This window comes from Hypanus sabinus, chromosome 23, assembly GCF_030144855.1.
Source record: "Hypanus sabinus isolate sHypSab1 chromosome 23, sHypSab1.hap1, whole genome shotgun sequence".
Classification (NCBI taxonomy): Eukaryota; Metazoa; Chordata; class Chondrichthyes; order Myliobatiformes; family Dasyatidae; genus Hypanus; species Hypanus sabinus.
Genome location: NC_082728.1, coordinates 7,874,834 through 7,898,650, shown reverse-complemented (window position 1 = coordinate 7,898,650; position 23,817 = coordinate 7,874,834). Strand labels below are relative to the sequence as shown.

Below are 23,817 nucleotides of genomic sequence, written 5' to 3'. Positions count from 1 at the left end.
CTGCCCCCTAACTCTCAAATCATGTCCTCTCGTTTGAATCTCCCCTACTCTCAATGGAAACAGCCTATTCACGTCAACTCTATCTATCCCTCTCAAAATTTTAAATACCTCGATCAAATCCCCCCTCAGCCTTCTACGCTCCAATGAATAGAGACCTAACTTGTTCAACCTTTCTCTGTAACTTAAGTGCTGAAACCCAGGTAACATCCTAATAAATCGTCTCTGCACTCTCTCTAATTTATTGATATCTTTCCTATAATTCGGTGACCAGAACTGTACACAACTGTACACTTACCTTGAGTATTATGTACAGTTTCAGTCTCCTCATCTTAGAAGAGATGTGCTGGCATTGGAAAGGGTCCAGAGGAGGTCCACAAGAATGATTCCAGGAATGTAAGGGTTATCATACAAGGAACATTTGATGGCTCTGGGTCTGTACTCGCTGGAATTTAGAAGGATGGGGTGGTGGGGTGTTCTCACTGAAACCTTTCAAATATTAACAGGCCTAGACAGAATAGATGTGGAAAGGATGTTTTCCATGATGGGAAAGTTTGGGACAAGAGGGCACAGCCTCAGTATAGACGGGAATCCAGTCAAAATAGAGATGCCAAGAAATTTCTTTAACCAGAGGGTGGTGAATTTGTGGAATTTGTTGCCATGTGCAGCTGTAGAGGCCAGGTCGTTGGGTGTATTTAAGGCAGAGATTGATAGGTTCTTGATTGGACATGGCATCTAAAGTTATGGGGAGAAGGCTGGGAAATGGGGTTGAGGAACAGGAAAAAAAAGGATCAGCCATGATTGAATGGCAGAGCAGACTCGATGGATCTAACAGCCTAATTCTACTCCTTTATCTTATGGTCATATGTTATAATATCATGAGTCCAACTTTTGCTCTTACTAGCTTTGAATGTCAGAAATTAATCTTAGATTTATATTGTATGTTAATTTCAAAAGAGAGTTCCAGATTTCTACTATCTTCTGTGCATTTATGTTTTCAGATTTATCCCAAGAACCACAGCTTGAACTTTCCAACCATACCTCCTTATTCTAGGTTCTTCAATATGGGAGAAATCAATTCCACTGTCAAATCACTTAACCTGAAACCGTCTGAACTTTGTTTTTAAATGTGTCTCCTTTATCCCTTCATTAATTTTAAAGTAACATTTAAATGTGTGTTACATTTTTGGCTTCTCTTTGGCAAAAATAAAAATGTTAGCAGGACAATTGTCTGAATTAAACTCATGGCCTACACAAAACTCAGCATGTTCATCACTTACCTTTCTGAGTGGTAATTTGGAACTGCTCTGCATTTTCTCCTGATGTGAAGTGCTTGAAATATGTGCAGTTATAGTCTATAAACAAATATAAAAGAACAAAAAAAGAGAAAGAGAGTGAGCATTCAGACATTATTCTGGATCAGTTTATTTGAGACAGCACAATCTAATCTGTTCATTTCACTCCTTTTTGGAATACAGTTTTTTTTCCCTCTCTGTCATGGAATCTAATCAACTGACTCAATTTTCAGAAGACAACATTCTAATTAAAATGATTCCTAACTTCTACAAATGTTCAAAAACACACTAATACTTTGAATCTGTATATCAATTTCCTTTCTTCCACCTTCTCTTCTCTTGAATGGGTTGAACCGGACTGGGACATTTTCTCAGTCCTCTGTGCATCTCTGCAAGTGTGTATCCTGTCATGGATATAGAGCTGGTCTATTGCAAAGGGAAATTTGTGAATTGGTGAATTGTAGTAACACCCCATCTGCTTTCCACGACTTGCTGCTTTAGTTCCTTTTTTACTGAATGTACTGATGCCTCAAAGTGTCCAAGTGAGGCTAGATGATAAAGGGATATGAAGTGATTCATTTCACAAGATGTTCAAATTTCATTAGGGGAGTCACAGGTGCAATTTGCTCAAATTAAAATCAGGTTTATTATTTCTGTCTTATATGAAATGAAATTTGTTGTTTAGCAGCAGCAGTACAATAATTAAAGATCCTGAAAATGGAGTTCAATTCCCCATTTTATACACACACACACACACACACACACACACACACACACACACACACACACACACACACACACACACACACACACACACACACACACACTCACTCACACTCACTCACACACACACAGTTGTGGTGAATGAGCTTAATGCTTTACCTCAGAACTTCAGCTTTCCTTGTCACTAGGAAGCTGTACCTTTCTCACAGTAGTCCATTCAGACATGCTGGACTGTCCTTACAAACCACTTATACATTTGATTTTCTCGTCGGTCTGTGATTTGCAGCTGTAGCCAACCATGCATGTACTGACCGGCTCTTCCAGATCCTCGTCTATGATAACGCTACAACCTACTACATACAATGCCTAAATGATCCTAGTTAACTTCCTACATTCCTCTTTGTTCTTTGGGTACAAGTACTGTGTGGTCCCATTTGATGTGGCCCTGAGTTGTGGAGAATGGCTCCCATACTTACCCAACTCTGTATCTAAATTAGTTCAGACATCCAAAGTGCTTGATTTAATACTGGATTCTTCTGCATTAATTTACTAACTAATGCTATAACAGGAAAGCTATCCTTTAGACAAGATGCACATTCCATTCTATGTGTTTGTACCAGCAGCTCATACTGCAATTTTTAAAATAATTTACTGTGGAGTTTGGTTTCAGTACTTGATATTAGATAACAATTGTATTAAGACATCAGTAAGGCCCAGTGCTGAACTCCTGAGGCTGTCAATGTAGGGTTGATTGATTTGGGCCAAAAATGGTGTAAGATCACACTAGATCAGATACCATCTTTGTTTCTGTCTAACCTGTTGAATATTGCATGAATGCTTTCAAACTCTGGGCATCAGCATCTCAGTAGGAGTTAAACAGCGCTCAATTCGGTAAGGAGAGCACAAGAAGAAATGGCAATTTCACAAAGGTACACACCTGAAGATTTTTTTAAAAAGCAGCACTTTGCAGCAGTTTTTGGAGTTGGACGGCACCAAATCAGTGAACAGGACTCATTGGAAAGGACGAAGAAAAAGGCAGGGGCAAGCAGAACAGCCATTGTATGAGTAGCTTTGGTTCATCAGGCTTGGGCGAAGTAATTATCTGGTAAGCTTCTTTTTCATCTTCTTTATATTTCATTGCTCATCTGTTAGGGCACAGTTAGCATAATGAAAATGGTCCCAGGGCTGTGTTTTGTTCTGTATGTGAGAAGTGGGAATTCTGATCACCAAGATCACCACATCTACACCAGGTGACTTTTGGCTCAGACGGGAGACTGAGGAAGTGATAGATAACAGCTAAAGGGAGGCATTCACCCTGAGGTTGCAGGGGGCAGGTAACTGGGTGACTGTCAGGAGAAGGAAGGGAAATAGGTAGCCAGTGCAGAGTACCCATGTGGCAGTTACCCTCAATAATAAGTATTCAACTTTGGATATTGTTGAGGGCGATGAGCTACCGGGCTCAGCCACAGTGACTGTATTTCTGGCACTGAGTCTGGTGCTCTAGTTCAGAAGAGAAGAGAGGCGAAGAGGACTGCAGTAGTGCACCAGAGAACTTCTCACTCAATGTCAATAAGACCAAGGAACTGATTGTAAATTTCAGGAGAGGAAAACCAGAGGTCCATGAGCCAGTAATAATCAGAGGATCAGAGGTGGACAGGGTCACTATCTCAGAGGACCTGTCCTGGACCCATCATATAAAAGAACAACAGAGCTTTCTCAGAAGTCTGCAGAGATTCAGCATGTCATCAAAAACCTTGGCAGACTTCTATAGCCGTGTAGTGGAATGTGTGCTGACTGGCTGCATTACAGTTTGGTATAGGAACACCAATGCCTTTGCATGTATAATCCCGTAAAATTCAGCCCAGTGCATAAAATCCTCCCACCCATTGAGTACATCTATATGAAACATTGCCACAAAAAAGCTGCATCCATCATCAAAGATCCTCACCACCCAGGCCATGCTCTCTTTTCAGTGCTGCCATCAGGGAGAAGGTACAAGTGCCTCAGGACTCGCACTACCAGGTTCAAGAACAGGTACTACCACTCAGCCATCAGGTTCTTGAACAAATGTGGATGACTACACTCATTCTATTTCTGGTGTTCCCACAACCAATGGTCTCACTTTAGATAGATACTTTATTGATCCCAAAGGAAATAATGATGTCACAGTAGCATTACAAGTGCACAGATATATAAGTTACCTCAAACAGTCTAACAGGAGGGGGTCATCACTTCCCCAACTATAAGTTGACTCAGAGCTTAATGGCACTCTTTGGGGCAGTGTGTTTGTCTTAGTTTACACTAAAAGTGTTCATCTGTTCAGGTAATGTGTCATGGAGAGGGTGAGAGACATTGTCCAGGATTACCAGGGTCCTTTGTTCTACCACAGCCTCCAGTGTGTCCAGTTTGACTCCAATAACAGAGCTAGCCTTTCTAATCAGTTTCTTGAACATATTGGCATCACCCGTGTTGATGCCATTGCTCCAGGACATCACCACAAGCAGATTGTATTGGCAACACTAGACTGGTAGATCCTGGGAAGGAGAGGCCTGCATACTCCAAAGGACCTAGTCTCCTCAGGAAGTAGAGGCGACAATGGCCCTTCCTGTACACAGCCTCTATGTTGGTGTTCCACTCAAGCCTATCATCCAGGTGCACCCCCAAGTACTTGTAGGTCCTCACCACATCCACGTCATCACCATCAATAGTAACAGGGAGCAGTGCAGGCTCTTTAAGGACTCTTTATCTTGTTACTTCATGTTCATTATTCATTGCTATTTACTTATATTTGCATTTCCACAGTTTGTTATCCCTTGATCCTGTTTACAGTTACTGTTCTATAAATTTGCTAAGTATACCTGCAGAAAATGAATCTCAGGGTTGTATGAGGTGACATGTATGTACTCTGATAATAAATTTAATTTGAACTTTAAGTAGTGGTAGTTAGAGGAACAGATGAGATCCTGTGGATGCAAAAGAAACACCCCGATGGTACGTTGCCTCGCCGGTGCCAAGGTCAGGGAAGTGTCAGAGCAGATCCATAGCATTGTAAAAGGGGAGGATGCGCAGCCAAAAGTCTTGGTACATATTGGCACTAATGACATATATAGGAAAGGTGAGGAGGTCCTGATGAGAGATTGGAAGGAAACACTAGCAGGAATGACAGTAGAGCAGCAATGGTTGGAGTTTCTGGGAGCTATTCAGAAAGTGCAAGATAGGAAGAAGTAATATTCTAAAGGCAGGGTGATGCAACGTGGCTGACAAGAGAAGTCAAAGCTAACCTAAAAGCCAAAGAGAGGGCATATAAAAGAGCAAAAATTAGTGGGAGGTTAGAAAATTGGACAGCTTTTAAAAAACAACAGAAGGCAACTAAAAATGTCATAAAGGAAAAAATGGAATACAAAGATATAATAGACAATAATATGAAAGAGGATACCAAAAATTTCTTCAGATATATAAACTGTTAAAGAATGGCAAGACCACAAGATACAAGAGCAGAATTAGACCCTTTGGCTCATTGAGTCTGTTCCACCAATTCATTATGCTGATCCATTTTCCCTCTCAGCCCCAATCTCCTGCCTTTTCTCCATATCCCTTTCATGCCCCAACTAATCAAGAATCTTATCAATCTCTGCCTTCAATAGACCCAATGACTTGGCTTCCACAGACTCACCACTCTCTGGCTAAAGAAATTCCTCCTCATCTCCATTCTAAAAGGATTCCTCTCTATTCTGAAGCTGTGTCATCTGGACTTTGACTCTCCCACTATTAGAAACTTCCGCTCCACATCCACTATATTGGGGTCTTTCAAAATTCGATAGGTTTCAATGAGGACACCTTCCATTCTTATGAATTCCAGTGAGTAGAGGCCGGATCCATCAAATACTTCTCGTATGACAAGTCTTTCAATCCCGGAATCATTTTTGTGAACCTTTGAACCCTCTCCAACATCAGCACCTCCTTTCTTAGATTAGGGGCCCAAAACTGCTCCAAGTGAGGCCTCCCCAGTGCTTTATAAAGTCTCAATATTATATCATTGCTTTTATATTCTCGTCCACTCAAAATGAATGCTAACATCACATTGGCCTTCTTCACCACTGACTCAGCCTATAAAGTAACCTTCAGGGAATCCTACACAATTCTCCCAAGTCCCTTTGCACTTCAGATTTTTGAATTTTCTCTCCATTTAGAAAATAGTCTACACTTTTATTTCTTCTACCAAAGTGCATAGCCATATACTTCTCGACACTGTATTCCATCTGCCTCTCATTTGCCCATTCTCCTAATTTGTCCAAGTCCTTCTGCAGCCGCTCTACTTACACAAAATACCTGCCCCTCCATTTATCTTCATATCATCCACAAACTTAGCCATAAAGCCATCATCCAAGTCATTGGCATATAAATTAAAAAGGAATGGTCCTAACATAGACAGCTGTGGAACATCACTAATCACCAGCAGCCAACAAGAATATGCTCCCTTTATTCCCACTTACTATCTCTTGTCAATCAGCCAATACTCTATCCATGCCAGTATCTTTCCTGTAATACCATGGGTTTGCAGCTTGATAAGCAGCCTCATGTGTGGCATCTTATCAAAGGCCTTCTGAAAATCCAAGCACACAACATCCCAATTCTCCTTTGTCAATCCCACTTGTTATTTCTTCAGAGAATTCCAACAGATTTGTCAGGCATGATTTTCCCCTGAGGAAATTATGCTGATTATGGCCTATTTTATCATGTGCCTCCAAGTACCCCGGAACCACATCCCTAGCAATCAACTTCAATATCTTCCCAACCACTGGTATCAGACTAACTGGCCAATAATTTACTTTCTTCTGCTCCTCTCCCTTCTTGAAGACTGGAGTGACATTTACAATTTTCCTATCTTTCAGGACCTTTCCAGAATCCATTGATTCTTGAAAGATCATTACTAATGATTCTACAGTCTCTTCAGCCACCTCTTTCAGAACCCTGTGGTGCACACCATCTGATCCAGGTGACTTATTTACCTTCAGAACTTTCAGTTTCCCATAAACCTTCTCTCTAGTAATGGTAACTTCACACATTTCATGACCCTTGACACCTAGAACTTGCACCAAACCTCTGGTATCTTCCACAGTAAAGACAGATGCAAAATACTTATTCAGTTTGTCCGCCATTTCTTTGTCCCCCATTACTGCTTCTCCAGTATTACTTATCAGCAGTCCAATATCTACTCTTGCCTCTCTCTTACACTTTGTGTACCTGAAGGAACTTTTGGTAATTTAATACTATTGGCTAGTTCCCTTCATATTCCATCTTTTCCTTCTTTATGACTTTTTTTAAGTTGCCTTCTGCTGCTTTTTAAAAGCTTCCCAATTCACCAACTTCCCACAAATTTTTGTTCTATTATATGCACTCTCTGACTTTGATTTCTCTTGTCAATGCACAGTTGTGTCATCCTCCCTATAGAATAGACACTTCATCCTCTTTGGGATGTATCTATCCTGTGCCTTCTGAATTGCTCCCAGAAATTCCAGCCATTGCTGCTCGGCCATCATCAGTGCTAGTATTCCTTTCCAATCAATTTTGGCTAGCTCCCCTCTCATGCTTCGGTAATCTCCTTTACTCCACTGTAATACTGCTGCATCTGACTTTAGCCGCTCCTTCTCAAACTGCAGGGTGAATTCTATCATATTACATTCACTTACCTTAAGCTCTCTATTCAATTCTAGTTCACTGCACAACATCTCATCCAAAATAGCTGATCCCCTAGCGGGATCAACTGTGAGCTGCTCTAAAAAGCCATCTCATAGGGATTCTAGGAATTCTCCCTCTTGGGATTCAGTATGAACCTAATTTTCCCAATCTACCTGCATATCAAAATCCCCCGTGACTATTGTAACATTGTCCTCTTGGCATGCATTTTCTATCTCCTGTTGTAATTTGTAGTCCACATCTTTAATACTGTTTGATACTATTTGGTAGTTTAGTACTACTTAACTTTCATCAGGGCCTTTTTACCCTTGCATTTCCTTAGCTCTACCCACAACGATTCTATATCTTCCAATCCTATGTCACTTCTTTCTCATGATTTGATTTAATTTTTTACCAATAGAGCCACACCACCTTCTCTGCCTACCTGTCTATCCTTTTGGTACAATGTGTACCCTTGGAAGTTAAGCTCCCAGCTGTAATCTTCTTTTAGTCATGATCCAGTGATGCCCACATCATACATGCCAATCTGTAACTGTGCTACAAGTTCATCTGCCTTATTCCATATACTGCATGCATTTAAATATAACACCAGTCCTGTATTCACCCTTTTTGATTTTGTTCCCCTTTACATTGTAACCAGATGACTGCAATTATGCTCTATTCTCAGCTTCTCCTTGGTAGGAGTCTTACTACACACTGCTTCTGTTTGTAGAGTATCTACTTCATCCTCAGCACTATCACTGTGATTCCCATCACTTTGCCAAATTAGTTTAAACCTTCCTAAACAGCTCTAGGAAACCTGCCTATAAGAATATTGGTCCCCCTCGAATTCAGGTGTAATGTGTCCCTTTTGTTCAGGTCATCTCTTCCTTAGAAGAGATCTCAATGATACATTAATCTGAACCCTTGCCCCCTGCACAAGTTCCTCAGCCAAGTATTCATCTGCCAAATCATCCTATTCTTATCCTCACTGGTGCATGGCATTTGCAGCAATCCAGACATTACTACCTTGGAGGTCCTGTTTTTTCAGCTTTCTACCTAGCTCCCTAAAATTTCTCTTCAGTATCTCCTCACCTTTCTTACCAATGTCATATATGGTGGGGGAGTCTGAGACTTAGAACAGAGGAATGTTCATTTAGAACAGAGAAGAGGAGGAATTTTGTTAGCCAAAGAATAATGAATTTGTGGAATTCATTGCCACAGGCAGCTATAGAGGCCAAGCCATTGGATATTTTGAAGGCAGAGGTTGATAGATTCTTGACTGGTCTTGATTAGGGAAATGGACTAGCCATGATGAAATGACAGAGCAGCCTTTATGGACAAGTGGCTTAATTCTGCTTCTGAATCTTATGGTCCTATAGGATCTATCCTGTGCCCAACATATTGATGTAATATATTGATCAAAAAAGCATGCCAGAATCTACTTCAAGAGTAGCTTGAGGAGATTAAGTATATCAACAAAAACTAGCACATTCTTACAGATGTACTGTGAGAAAATTTTGAATGGTTGCATCACCACATGGGAATCTCCAATCAACAGAGGGTGCAGAGTGTAGTATACTCAGCCCACTCTATCATAGGCATAAGCCTCCCTACCATCTAGAACATCTTCAAAAAAAGCGGTGCCTCATGAAGGCATCATTATAAGGACACTCACCACCTGGGACACACCCTCTTCCTGTTACTAACATTAGGGAGGAGGTACAGGGGCGTGAAGATCCGTGGTCAGCTTTCCCCTCTGCCATTCCTGAAAAGTCCATGAACACAACTTCGCTATTTGTTTTTCAAGTTGTTTATTCATTTATTTTTGTACCTTAGTAATTTTTTCATGTCATTTATAATGAACCTGTTTCTGTTCGTTTAATAACTTGTCCCTGGTTCTCTAGAATATTTTGGGTAATGACTTCAGTAGTAGTTATTGTGGTTAAATAACTGAGTGCTGATTGTTAGATAACATTAAGTGTTTTTGTCCATGAATAATTGAATCAGGTACAACATTATAAAGACCACAGATGCCATAGTTCATTATACATAGTTCATTATACAAAGCCCAAACACAAGAGATTCTACAGATGCTGGAAACATAGAAAATGCTGAAGGAACTCAACAGGTCAGGCAGCAACTATGACAATGAACCTATGGACTGCTGCAGTCCTGACTTTATTCTGCCAATCACAAAGAGAAGACAAATGTAACACACATTTAAATGTTACTTTATAATTAATGAAGGAATAAAGGAGACAACTTTAAAAATAAAGTTCAGAAGTTTTCAGGTTAAGTGATTTGACAGTGGAATTAATTTCTCCTATATTGAAGAATCTAGATTAAGACTTGATATATGTGGATTTTGTGCTTCTGGTGTATATACAGTACATGTTTACAAATTGTTATACTATCTTATGTAGATGATTTCCCAAACGTTCACATGTAAGACTTCCAATTTCCCTTTAATTTTTCAAGCCCATCATTTCCTGATAGCATTGCTTTGTTTACACACTCCACTAAAATGATTGCTAGCTTCATTTTAATAACCATTATAAGAAATTGCACATCACATTTAATGTTGGATTTTCAGTTTTTCAAAGTTATGTTTTCAGATTCAGCATGTTAATGATACTTTGCTAAATAACTTGAACACGACTATACCCAGAATTGAGGAGTCAGTGGCTGTACTGATGTTCTTATTGATATGCTAGTGATTAATTTTCATTTTAATTTTACATTATTCGGTTTTCCACTATTGCCACTATCATACAGTGGCATGCAAAACTTTTTAAAACAATTTTAAAGTGTAAAAAAAAAGGAAAGGAGCACCATGCAAAAGTTTGGGCACCCTAAGAGATTTGAGCTCACAGATAATTTTTACCAAGCTCTCAGACCTAAATTAGCTTGTTAGGGCTGTGGCTTGTTCACAGTCATCATTAGGAAAGGTCAGGCTGATGCAAATTTCAAAACTTTATAAATACCCTGACTCCTCAAACCTTGTCCCAACAATCAGCAGCCATAGGCTCCTCTAAACAGCTGCCTAGCACTCTGAAAATTAAAGTAAGTGATGCAGGAGAAGGCTATAAGAAGATAGCAAAGCGTTTTCAGGTAGCCGTTTCCTCAGTTCGTAATGTAATTAAGAAATGGCAGTTAACAGGAATGATGGAGGTCAAGTTGAGGTCTGGAAGACCAAGATAGCATTCCGAAAAAACTGCTCGTAGGATTGCTAGAAAGGCAAATCAAAACCCCCGTTTGACTGCAAAAGACCTTCAGGAAGATTTAGCAGACTCTGGAGTGGTGGTGCACTGTTCTACTGTGCAGCGACACCTGCACAAATATGACCTTCATGGAAGAGTCATCAGAAGAAAACCTTTCCTGCGTCCTCACTACAAAATTCAGTGTCAGAAGTTTGCAAAGGAACATCTAAACAAGCCTAATGCATTTTGGAAGCAAGTCCTGTGGACTGATGAAGTTAAAATAGAACTTCTTAGCCGCAATGAGCAAAGGTATGTTTGGAGAAAAATGGGTGCAGAATTTAATGAAACAATACCCCTCCGACTGTTCAGCACGGAGGTGGATCGATCATGCTTTGGGCTTGTGTTGCAGCCAGTGGCATGGGGAACATTTCACTGGTAGAGGGAAGAATGAATTCAATTAAATACCATCAAATTCTGGAAGCAAACATCACACCATCTGTAAAAAAGCTGAAGATGAAAAGAGGATGGCTTCTACAACAGGATAATGATCCTAAACACAGCTCAAAATCCACAATGGACTACCTCAAGAGGCGCAAGCTGAAGGTTTTGCCATGGCCCTCACAGTCCCCCAACCTAAACATGATTGAGAATCTGTGGATAGACCTCAAAAGAGCAGTGCATGCAAGATGGCCCAAGAATCTCCCAGAAATAGAAGGCTTTTGCAAGGAAGAATGGGCGAAAATCCCCCAAACAGGAATTGAAAGACCTTTAGCTGGCTACAGAAAGCGTTTATAAGCTGCGATACTTGCCAAAGGGGGTGTTACCAAGTACTGACTATGCAGGGTGCCCAAACTTTTGCTTTGGGTCCTTTTCCTTTTTTTGTTATTTTTTAAACTGTATAAGAAGGAAATAAAAAAGTAATCTTGCTTAATATATGAAGGAAATAAGTCATCTTTAACTTTTTGCCTTTTGGAAATCAGGTCATCTTTTACTCGCTTAGCCATTCACAGTAACAGGAATTTTGACCAGGGGTGCCCAAGCTTTTGCATACCACTGTATCTACTGTCTAAACTGTGTAGGTCAACATCCTCTGTCTGATTTCTGTTATCAATGTTCTTATATTGAGAGTGCACTTGACTTCTGTTAATCTGATTTGTAATCTTGGTGTAGCCTTACACAAGAAGACTATGTGCCATTTTTTATACAGGACGGGAAACCAAATGTCAGGCAAGACTACTTAACAGTGATGTTGAAGAATCTGTCTCCAAATTGCAATTTTGTTGCCTTTCTTAACTGAATGCTGTAGTTTATATTGTGTGCAGTTTAGAAAACAATCAAATCTATTAAAACCTCAAGATTGAAAGCTCTAAACTGTAATAAACTGGATAATCTTCATTACCTGGACAGCAAATTCTCCTATCTTTTGCTTATTTGCAGCATTACCACTATCATTTGTTATTTTTGGAAGTCAAGTTCAATTATATAGTAATTTTATACACAGGTTAAAACATTAAATGTACGAAAGGTGATTGATAAATTTGTGGCCTAAGGTAGAAGGAGTCAGTTTTAGAAAACCTAGCACATTTATTTTTCAATATAGTCCCCTCCTACATTTACACACTTAGTCCAGCGGTTGTGGAGCATACGGATCCCTTCTTTGTAGAAGTCAACGTCTTGGACCTCCAGGAAGTCCACAGGGGGAGTGATTGATAAGTTTGTGGCCTAAGGTAGAAGAAGATCAGTTATACAGCTCTCATTACATGCATGTGCAGTTCGACTCTTTGAGTGATTATGCAGAAGGTTTGAAGTTAATAACTTCTGTGGTATTTCTGTTTCAGATACAGTAATTGAAAATTGCAAGTAAGCACTGTCTGAGAAAATGGACAACATCGACCTTCGTGCAGTCACCTGCTACCTTGGTCTCAAGGACTTATCACCCAAGGAGGTCCATGAGAACATGGTGGCAACACTAGGGGAGGATGAAAAATAAATGTGCTAGGTTTTCTAAAACTGACTCCTTCTACCTTAGGCCACAAATTTATCAATCACCCCTCGTAGTCTTTTCGTAATTAGATTAAATTTCACTTTAAATTATAATGAATTAACATAAATTTCCATCTGACATAGCACTGCTTTCTTGCTCTTTACATGATTTATAGGTGACCCTTTATTTCTCCAGTATTCAATTATTGTTATTTTGGTCAAGTTCAGTTCTTTGCTGTTACACCTTTATCACTGGTATCACATATACGCATGACCTTGTAGATACAGGCAGTTCTAGGTCATGACTGATACCACTCTAAGGACTGATCATGAGTGGTAGAGGATCACAGAAACAGATATGATGGGAAGAGCCAATGTCAGCTGGACTGACTGAGTCAGTCACTGAGTGAGTCTGCTCTGTGCCACCAGTTATGGATGAATTTTTTTTGTATGGAGGGGGACGTAGTGCACAAATGGGAAGAGAAGACATACAGAATTGCCCCATTCTCATTCAGTAGAAGACACAAGCAGACACATAGCTGCTACCTCATCCATCCCCATCCATCCCACTGATACGGGCTATCTACAAGTTGGGCTTATGTTAAACCCAGGGTGATACCACGTAGAACACACTGGAGGAACTCAGTAGGTCGGGCAGCATCTGTGGAAACAAGCAGTCAATGTTTTGTGCTAGTCCTGATGAAGGGACTCAGCCCAAAACGTTGACTGCTCGTTTCCACGGATGCTGCCCGACCTGCTGAGTTCCTCCAGCCTGTTGTACGTGTTGCTTTGACCACAGCATCTGCAGAGTATTTTGTGTGTGATACCACATAGAGTCTTTTTACCGTGTGGGAGATGTGGCAAGCTTTGGGTCATGGGTATACAAGTCTGAAGTGCACTGGGGAAGTCGGAGGCCCATTGTCTGTGAGTCAGCTGGAGACTGAGAGGACTGCTTTGGGGTTGGAGGACTATCTGTGTGGGAGGGTGGGAAGGAAGAAAGGAGTTTGTTTTGTTGTTGTTGCTTGTTGTATTCTGTTTTATTGTGTTATGTGTTCTGTCGAGTATCGTGGGCATACTATGTTGGCACTGGAATGTTGGCAATACCTGTGGGTACACCCAGCATTTGCTTAGATTGTGCTGGTTGTTAACACAAATGACATATTTCACTGTGTGTTTCAGTGTACATATGATAAATAAATGAATCTGAATCTTCTTGCCTGGTTTTTCGGAGCTTCTTCCTGGTGTTTGCGCCACACATAATAAATTATATTACAATATGACACCACATTCTGTACTAAACCAGGGCAAAATCACTATCTGACCATCATTTATTGGAACTTGTAGAGCACAACTTGATTACAGTATTTTCTACATTGAGCAGTAACTTCTCTTCAATAATGCTATGGTGTCCTGAGAGGAATGCAAAAAGTGCTTCAGAAATGTAAGGCTGTGGTGGAGCCTACATAAAGAGACTGAAAAACTAGCCTGGCACTTGCTGGGAATGGAATGAGTAAATTGGGTGTCCATATCAACAAGTGCCCATAAACCAGCTTAAAAAGCTTCGACGTTGTGAAAAGCCATGCCCATTTATTGGCTTCTGAAGTTCTCACATCAGAGTATTATTATTTCTGAAGCCAATGAATATTTGAAGAAGTTAATAAGTACATGTTCTTGTGAAAGATGAAAACTTCTGGATATTTTCTTTGGTTCACACTAGTTTATGTGGGTATGAGGGAAATGTGAATGGGAGAGGAATCTGGAGTCCAGAAAACATTAGGATGAGTTATGGTAACCAGGTGGTACGAATAAGCAAAGTTCAGCAGTGATATTTGTTTTATAGAACAATGGCCAGAATTGCACCGTCCTCTCCACACTCCCCCTCCCTCCAAATACGATTGAAATATGCAGACATTGCACACTTACCCTGTCCATATTCGACAGCCAATCTTCTTGGTCAGGACTGACTTAGGACACAGTGCACTGGGATCTTGTGTGATATAATTGGGTCATGCAAACAATTCAGAGTAAATCCTCCCATATACTGTAACTACCGAAAAATGCTCAACTGATGGCAAAACTGTTTCCCCAGGCTCTGCCTGCTCTTAAAATGCTGCAGGACATATTGTATGCAGTTTAGAAAGCAATCAAATCTAATCTAACTTTATTAAAACCCCAAGACTGAAAGCTCTAAACTGTAATAAACTGAATAATCTTCATTCAGAGTAAACCCTCCCATGTAGTAACAACTGAAAAATGTTCAGCTAACGGTCTGTTTCCCCCCGGCTCTGTCAGCTCTTAAAAATATTAAGTTTTATTTATGCTTCTGAATATCCACAATAAATGGATTATAACAACATTTTTAAATGATGTAAACATTTAAAAGTTAATAATTGCTTAATACACCAAAATAATCAAAATGATTACTTAACACAGATGTAAAATCAGTCTCCTTTAAAATAATTAAACAGCAAACGTTGTCGGTTTAATCTGGTTCATGGTACAGGAGCAGATTCCCCAGCAGTGAATATAAGAACATAAGAAATAGGAGCAGGAGTAGGCCATCTGACTGTCCAGCTTCCTCCAACATTGAATAACATCATGGCTGATCTAGCCATGGACTCATCTCCACCTACATGCCTTTTCCCCATAACCCTTAATTACTCAACTTTGCAAAAATCTATCCAACCTTGTCTTAAATATATTTACTGAACCTTCAGCAGGCCCTTGTTTCTCTGTGAAGGTCTATAGTGGAGCACAGCCATAAAATCATGAGTGAACATAGTCAGAACTTCTGTATTCATGCAGAAATTCTGTGTCCACAGAAAATTACACCGAGAAATGTGGATCTCCAGACAAAACTTGCAAAATCTGGGTGTGTTACAGTCACTTCCTTTAGGGATAATACTGTAGCCATAAGGAGTTATTATAATATGTGTACTGAATTAAATATATAATAAATCAGTTGAGAGGACCTTTAGACTGACGATAATGAAGAATGCCCTCATGTTGTGCTCACTGGATTGACAATGGTTTCCTCCAGTTTGGCTGTGTTCCAGCAAGTGTGGTGCTGACCTATGCTTCATTAAGTTCAATGTTTAATACACAGCACACACTATCTTCCTTGCATCTGTATGTGTTTTTACATTGTGATGGTACTGGATAGGTCCTAATTGATGTTCTTGCTTCTCAAAGAATATAACACTTTCATAGACAATCCACAGCGTTCAAATACAGCTGCAGCTTAGATGTTCAACAATGAATAGGAAGAATTTTTTCAGCATTGATGCTTCAAAGTTGCACCTCTACACTCTGTTGGGGAGGTATGCTAAAAATTTCATGGAAAGCTCAGCTGATAAACTATGCATATTTGCATTAGACCAGACGCAGAACAATTTATTTGCATGGCAGACTAATCCCATGTGCTTTAAAGGGTAAAGCTGAGAAGGAAGTGAATAGACTTGGAAAAAAAAAGTTTGCACTTGAAGGCAATAGTGTTGTGCTTAAGAAATGATGCAGAGATGGTGGGTATGTTAGTAAAAGCCTTCCAAAGTTATTGATATCCTAGGAAGGTTTCAATGGATCGGGAAGTTGCAATACATTGTAATATGAATTTCAAGTTCAAGAAAAAAAGTGAGATTTTAAGAAACAATAGATTAATTATAGCATCTGTCCTTGGGGAAAATGCTGGAATCCCTTATTAAAGCAGAAGTGGAAAACCATTTAGCAAAATTATAATTTTAAAGTAGAATCAGAATGAAATGTCAAAGGAAAGTAATGTTTGATATACTTACTAAGTCATTGTGAATATGGGTTGGCTTAAGGGAACTGTTGGATTAACGCATTTGATTACTAAAAAGTACTCAAAGGAAATGCATTGAAGAAAGTTAAAAAGTTTAGCTGCTCAAATTATCTGAATTTAGCTGGAAGTTTGAATGCAGTCTGACAAGCTGTCATTAACCTGAAAGGTTGACAGTTTTTTTCTCTCTCTACAGATCCTGCTGATCCTGCTATGATAATATCTATGTTCGTTAAGCATTTGATAAGGTGCTGCTTAAAAACTTATTGTACAAGGTAGGACCTCATGGCATTGGGAGTAATAGAATGGCCAATGGAATTGGTAAATTAACAGACAATGTATGAATGGGGTAAATAGGTCACTTTCAGGTTTGAAACTGTAACTAATATGTTGATTTGAGGGATCTATGATGGCAGCTCAACTACTTGCAATCTTTAATAATGACTCAGATGGAATGTGTTTTAGCCAAATTTATAAATGATACAGTGAGTTGCAGAAGTGAATTATGAAGTAGGTGCAGAATCTTCAGTGGAATATATAGGGAAATGTTGTCACTATTATGCATTGTGTTTGTGAAACCACACCTGGAATACTGCAAACCAGCCAAATCAATTGTTTAATGACAGATATGCTTTTATCAAAGGTATTTAGAAATTGATTAGATCAACTTGTGGAATAAAGACTTTGTATTTTAAGGAAAGACTAAACAGCTTGAGCCAGTAAAGAAAAATTAGATGGATTGAAACTTAGAAGATTCCAGGATGTTAATTCTTTGCACCGTTATTGATATTGCAGCACTTACACAGTTCATCCAGTGCAATGGTCAGTATTCGTGACAATGCAGCCCACAGTATTTCTCTGACAGTGTAGCATGTCCTCAGAATATCTCTTATAGTACAGTATTCCTCAATTAGTCTGGATCTTGTGCTCAGTCTTCGGAGTGGGTCTAGAAACCATACCCTAATTCTCATGGGAGAGAGCGCTATTACTGACCCATGGTTAATGCTTGTTTGTACTTCAGTATAGTTTAGGAATGCTTGAGGGAATTGATCATTACTTTTTTTTCTACAGAGAGGTTATTTGCCTCATCACAAGTTGAAAACTTTGAACTCAAAATGATTTTACAAAACATACAATCTGGAGTATGACAAATAATCCGACACCTGGGTGATATAAAATGGTTTGGATCTGATTACATGATTGCTTGTTTTTTGACCTGAATTATTGCCCTGATTCTTTAGAATTGAGCCAGAAGTCTAAAATTTCATTCTAGATTATTTTCATAAAATCTTCCCACAAATTCTTCTGCTTTTATATCTAGTATTGTCAGAGTGAATGTAACTTGATACAATCTATATTTATTGCAGAAGAATTTTAAGTGTCAATTTGTAAATAGCTTCAGAGAATTCCTGCGTAATGCACATCCATGCATTGAATTACTTTTGAAGCCTATAAATCATAGTTTGGCTGCATAATAAACATTATATGTGCACAATGATTTCATCCTGTGATTTAGTTATCAGGTTCATACCATTCAGGCACGTTGAATACTGTCCTTTGGAGTATACACCTTAAGGAGACTTACAAATAAGAGAAAAATCTGAAGAGGTGTCTCAGAATGTCCTCCAGTGAGCAAGATCTTTTTGAATTGTAGTCATTATTGTAAAATGGGAAATATGGGAGAAAATTTGTAAATAGCAAGGCTCTACAAATAACGTGATAATGATCAGATAATCTACTACTTTAATGGTTTGATTCAGAGACGAACATTAATCAGAGTACCAGGATTAGCCCCACTGCTCTCCAATATTGTTGTGGGATAGATTTGAATAAGTCTACTATTTAATGTGTTCAAATCTCCAAAGTGGGATTGTGATATCACAACTTTACAAATCTTAAGGTAAAGAGCTCCCTACCAAGTCTTAGCTTTCAACTAATCATGCAGATCTGCAGTATTACTTACTCTTGGTAAGTAATGGGCAAGTCATTTACATTCCAATTTGTTCTGGAACCAAGAGGTTTGGAGTGTCATTTCTAAGAGTTAAGAATCAATATGTTGCTCTTGGTCTGGAGTATTATTGAAGCTGGATTTGCTAAGCATTGTAGATTTTCTTTCCTGAAGAATATAGGTTTAAATGAGTAATCTGTACTGTTCATGGTCACCATTACTGAAACTAGCTTTTGTTGCTGTTACGGTGGGACATAAACGCATCTCCAATTTGTTGGTGAGATCTCTTGACAACATAACCACCATGCTTCTGCACTATGTGATTTTGTAATTTCACATGTTTTTTTTAAGCGGCTTTGAAATCCTTTTTATTTTTCCTTGTCTTTTGCCTTTGAAAAAGTTGCACTGATCAAGTACTCTCTGCTGTTTGTCTTTGCCAATCCAACTGGCTTTTTGGAAATGCAATGATATATTTTCTAATCTTCACATCCTCCTTGGTGTTATATTTATGCCATCTCAGAATAATCACTCAAACTGAATCAGCTTTCCAAGATCTCATTGGTTCAGGGTCCTTAGGACACATTTTTAGCTAGGATCATTAAATGATAATTAAATAGAAATTTCTGAAAATGCCCTGCAATTCAGGAGATAAATATGGAAAAAGCCCCAGTTATTATTTTTAGGCAATGAAAGAGAACCAGCAACAGTTCTCCCTCCATAGAGACTGCCTGAGCTGCTAAACATTTCCTGTATTTCAAAGTACATTTATTATTAAAGTATGTATACAGAATACAACTCTGAGATTCTTCCTCCCACAGCCAGCTAGCCACAAACCAAAGAAATACCATGGATCCTGTTCAAGAAAACATCAAACACCCCACCCAACACACAAAAAAGGCAAGCAAACAACACATAGAATATCAAATAAACTAGTAATATACAGTTTAGTTCAGTGCACGTCACTCTTTGCCAAAGTGCCCCAGTCCACATCAATCACCACAATCAAACTGCTCAAAAAAGAAGTAACCAGAATTCAGGAACACATGCAACATTAACCTCAAAGTCCCCCAAAACAAGCCCACAGCCTCACTGATCAATCCTGCACTTTCCTCCAACAGCAGCTAGCAAGAGGAAAAGGAAGACTGGTTAGGACCTTGATTGGTTAAGGCATGAAGGGATATGGGGAGAAGGCAGGAGACTGGGGCTGAGAGGAAAACTGGATTAGCCATGATGAAATGGTGGAGCAGACTTGATGGGCCAAATAGCCCAGTTCTGCTCTTATATCTTATGGTCTTAAATGCAGGCAGATGGTGCCAATCACCCATTGTCCTCTGTTCTCATCCTCGACAACTTCAACCTTGCTTGATGCCTCAAATGGAGAGAAACGGGAGTCAATCATGGGCTTGAGCCCCATTTCAAGGCTGCACCACTCCACTGCAGACCTATTCAAATTCCCTCAAAGACAGCAAAGCACCATATCACTCAGTCAGCCCCAAAACACATCATCAAAATGTAAATCACAGGTTTCAATCACATGGAACTTAGTAGAATCATATTTGAAAGAAGTAGTTTTTTGAAATGTCCACAGGACGATGTCATTGGTAGCGTTGTTCCCTGGTACCATCTTCCAATTCTGTTAATATTTCAAATTTTCAGTATTTTGCCTTTGCTTCTTTACAATTCCATTTAATTGAGAAGCTTAACAGATCTGACCACGTTAGTACTTGGGGATTACAAATGCTATCCAAAGGGAGATCAACTAACACTACGCAAAGCAGAATAAGATGGGAGTCATTCCAAGAGTGCTGCATTTAGCAGTGCCAGTATCAATACATAATGAGGGAGTTAAGTTAACAAAAATGAATTAGATTCCTAAAACATACCATCCTACAGAGCTGGTTGGCTGTATAGTCCAGCTGTCCCTGCAGTTATTAAGAGTGGATTATGAAAGCCTCCCTCCTCTTTCCCAACACTTATTCTCAACTTCTTATGCAGGGATGAAAATTACAATTGCTGGACTATCTCGTCAGAAACAGAAACTTGCTTATATAACAGCTACAACACAGTGAACATCCCAAAACACTTGCTGCAATGTTACAAAATAGAATTTGAAGGATTAGTACAGATGTCCAGAAGCTTATCAGAGGCAGGTTTTAAGGAGTATCGTCAAAAAAGATAGAATAGAAGTTTAAGAAAGGGTCTGGGGCCCTGGCAGCTGAAGGCACATCTGCTATTGGCAGAGTGATTAAGTGAGTAATTGTCAAAAGACCAGAATTGCCTGTGTGTTTGGAGATTAAGAAGGAGGGTTGAGGTCTTGGAGGAAGTCGATAACAAGGATTGAATGCTTAAAGCTAAGAAATTAATGAACCCGAAGCCAGTATGAGTAAACAAGCAACATAAACAAAATGTTGAAGGAACTCAGGTCAGGCAGCATCCATGGAAATGAACAAACAGGTGACATTTCAGGCTGAGGCCTTTTTTTGGGAATGGAAAGGAAGGGGGTAGATTCCAGAATAAAAAGGTGGAGGGAGGGTAAGAAGGATAGTTAGAAGGTGATAGGTGAAGCCAGGTGGTTGCCAAATGAAAAGGGCTGGAGAAGAAGGAATCTGATAGGAGAGGAGAGTGGACCATGGGGGAAAGGGAAGGAGGGGCACCAGAGGGAGGTGATAGGCAGGTGAAGAAGAGGCAACAGGCCAGAGTGGGGAATAAAAAAATAGAGGGAATGGGGAATGGAAAAAATTACCATAAGGAGAAATCAATTTTCATGCCATCAGGTTGGAGGCTACCTAGATGGAATATGAAGTATTGCTCCTCCACCCTGTGTGTCACCTCATCATGGCAAAAGAGGAGGCCATCAACCAACATGTCAGAATTAAAATGTCAGGTAGTTTCTCTTTTGGTGGATGGAGTGGAGATACTTGACTAAGAAGTCCCCCAATTTACAATGAGTCTCACCAATGTAGGGGGGACCACATCGAGAGCACTGGATACAATAGACAATCTCAGCAGATTGGCAGGTGAAATGTTGCCTTACCTGGAAGGACTGCTTGGGGCTGAGATGAATGAGCAGGTGTAGCAGTTTGGCCGCTTGCAGGGTTAAGTGTTGGGAGGGAGATTGATGGTGAATAATGTATGGACAAGGGAATCCCTGCAGAAAGTGGAGAATGGGTAGGGGGGGCTGTGTAAAGATGAGTTCAGTGGTAGAATTCCTTTGGAAATACCAGAAGCAACAAAGAATGATGGGCTTGATGTGGAGGGTCATGGGTTGCCTCTTAGGGTCAGAGATGTCTTGGATCAGGTCCATGGCATTCTCAAGGGAGAAGGCAAGCAGCCAGAATTCTTGAAACATATTAGCACAAATGACATAGGTAGACAAGTTGAGGATGTCCTGAAGAGATATAAGGAGCTAGGTCAAAACTGAAAAACAGGACCTCCATGATAGTAATCTCTAGGTTACTGACTGTGCCAATATGCCAGTGAAGGTAAGATTAGGATGATTTGGCAGGCAAATGTGTGACTGAGGATCTGGTGTAAGGAGCAAGAGTTCTGATTTATGGATCATTGGGATCTCTTCTGGGGAAGACACGAGCCGTAGAAAAGGAACAGATTACAGTGGAACCCAAGGGGGACCAATGTCCTTGCAGGCAGGTTTGCTAGAGTTGTTTGGGAGGGTTTTTACTAATTTGGCAGGGGGATGGGATCTGGAAGGATAGTGCTGAAAATGAGGTAATTTGTTTATAAACAAAGGCAGTGTGTAGTGAGACTCCTGACAAGGAGAGGCTGATAATAAAGCAAAATTGAACTCACCAGGATGAGTCACAAGGTATACAGTATACAAAATAAGGTAGAATGAATGTGTAGCAGAGTTATAGATTGGCATGTATGATGTTGTGGGCATCACTGAATCATGGCTGAAAGAAGATTATAGCTGAAAGCTTAACATCCAAGGATACATGTTCTATTGACTGGACAGGCACATAGTCAGACGGGATGGCATGGCTCTGTTGGGAAAAAAGTTAAATCAATCTTTAGAAATAAGGTGACATAGGGTTGGATATTGTTGAATTATGGGTAGAGCTAAGGAACTGCAAGGGTAAAAAGACCCTGAGGGGAGTTATATAAGACACCCAAACAGTAGTAAGGGTGTGGACTACAAATTATGACATAATGGAAAATTCTTGCCGAAAGGGCAACATTACTATAGGCTTGGGGGATTTCAATTTAAAGGTTGATTGGAAAAATCAGATTGGTGTTGGATCCCAAGAGGGGGAATCTTTAGAATGCCTATGAGATGGCTTTTTAAACCAGCTTGTGGTTAGGGGACCAGTTAATCTGGATTGGGTATTGAGCAATGAACCAGAATTGATTAGACTGCTTAAAGTAAAATAACTTTAGTGAAAAGTGATCTTAATATGATCACATTCACATTGCAATTTAAGAAGGAGAAATTCAGGATTATAGTGGAGTAAAGGTAATTACAGAGGCATGAGAGAGGAGTTGGCCAGAATTGATTGAAAAAAACACAACACTAGTTGGGATGACAGCAAAGCAGCAATGGCTGGAATTTCTGGGAGCAATTCAGAGGGCACAGGATATATACACCCCAAAGAGGAAGACGTATTCTAAAGACAAGATGACTTAACTGTGGCTAACAAGAAAAGTCAAAGCAAGTATAAAAGCCAATGAGAAAGCATATATTGAAGGAAAAATTACTGGGAAGTTAGAGGATTGGGAAGCTTAAAAAACAAAAGAAGTCAACTAAAAAAGGTCATTAAGAAGTTAAACATGGAATATGAAAATAAGCTAGCCAATAATATTAAAGAGGATATCAAAAGTTTCTTCAGAGACGAGAGTGGATTTTGGACCACTGGAAAACAATGCTGGAGAGGTAGAATTGGGGGACAAGGAAATGGCAGATGAACTGAATAAGTATTTTGCATCAGTCTTCACTGTGGATGACACTAGCAGTTTGGTGGAAGTTCCAGGTATCAGTGGTCATGAGGTGTGTGACATTACCATTGCCAAAGAGAAGCCTCTTGAGAAATTGAAAGGTAGGTAAATCAATTGGACCAGATGGTGTGCATCCCAGGATTCTGAAGGAGGTGGCTGCTTGTGGAAGCATTAATAATATTTCAAGAATCACTAGATTTTGGAATAGTTCCATAAGACTGGAAAATGCAAATATTACTCCATTCT

The 23,817-nt window shown here is 39.7% G+C and overlaps 1 protein-coding gene across 1 annotated transcript in view; it reads right to left on the bottom strand.

Moving 5' to 3' along the window:
* Window positions 1-23,817, bottom strand: part of LOC132380289 (voltage-dependent calcium channel gamma-1 subunit-like) — a 54,646-nt gene that overhangs the window by 8,831 nt on the left and 21,998 nt on the right. The window contains exon 2 of the mRNA XM_059949044.1: window positions 1,278-1,352. Within this exon, the coding sequence (XP_059805027.1) occupies window positions 1,278-1,352 (75 nt within the window). The remainder of the gene's footprint in view (window positions 1-1,277; window positions 1,353-23,817) is intronic.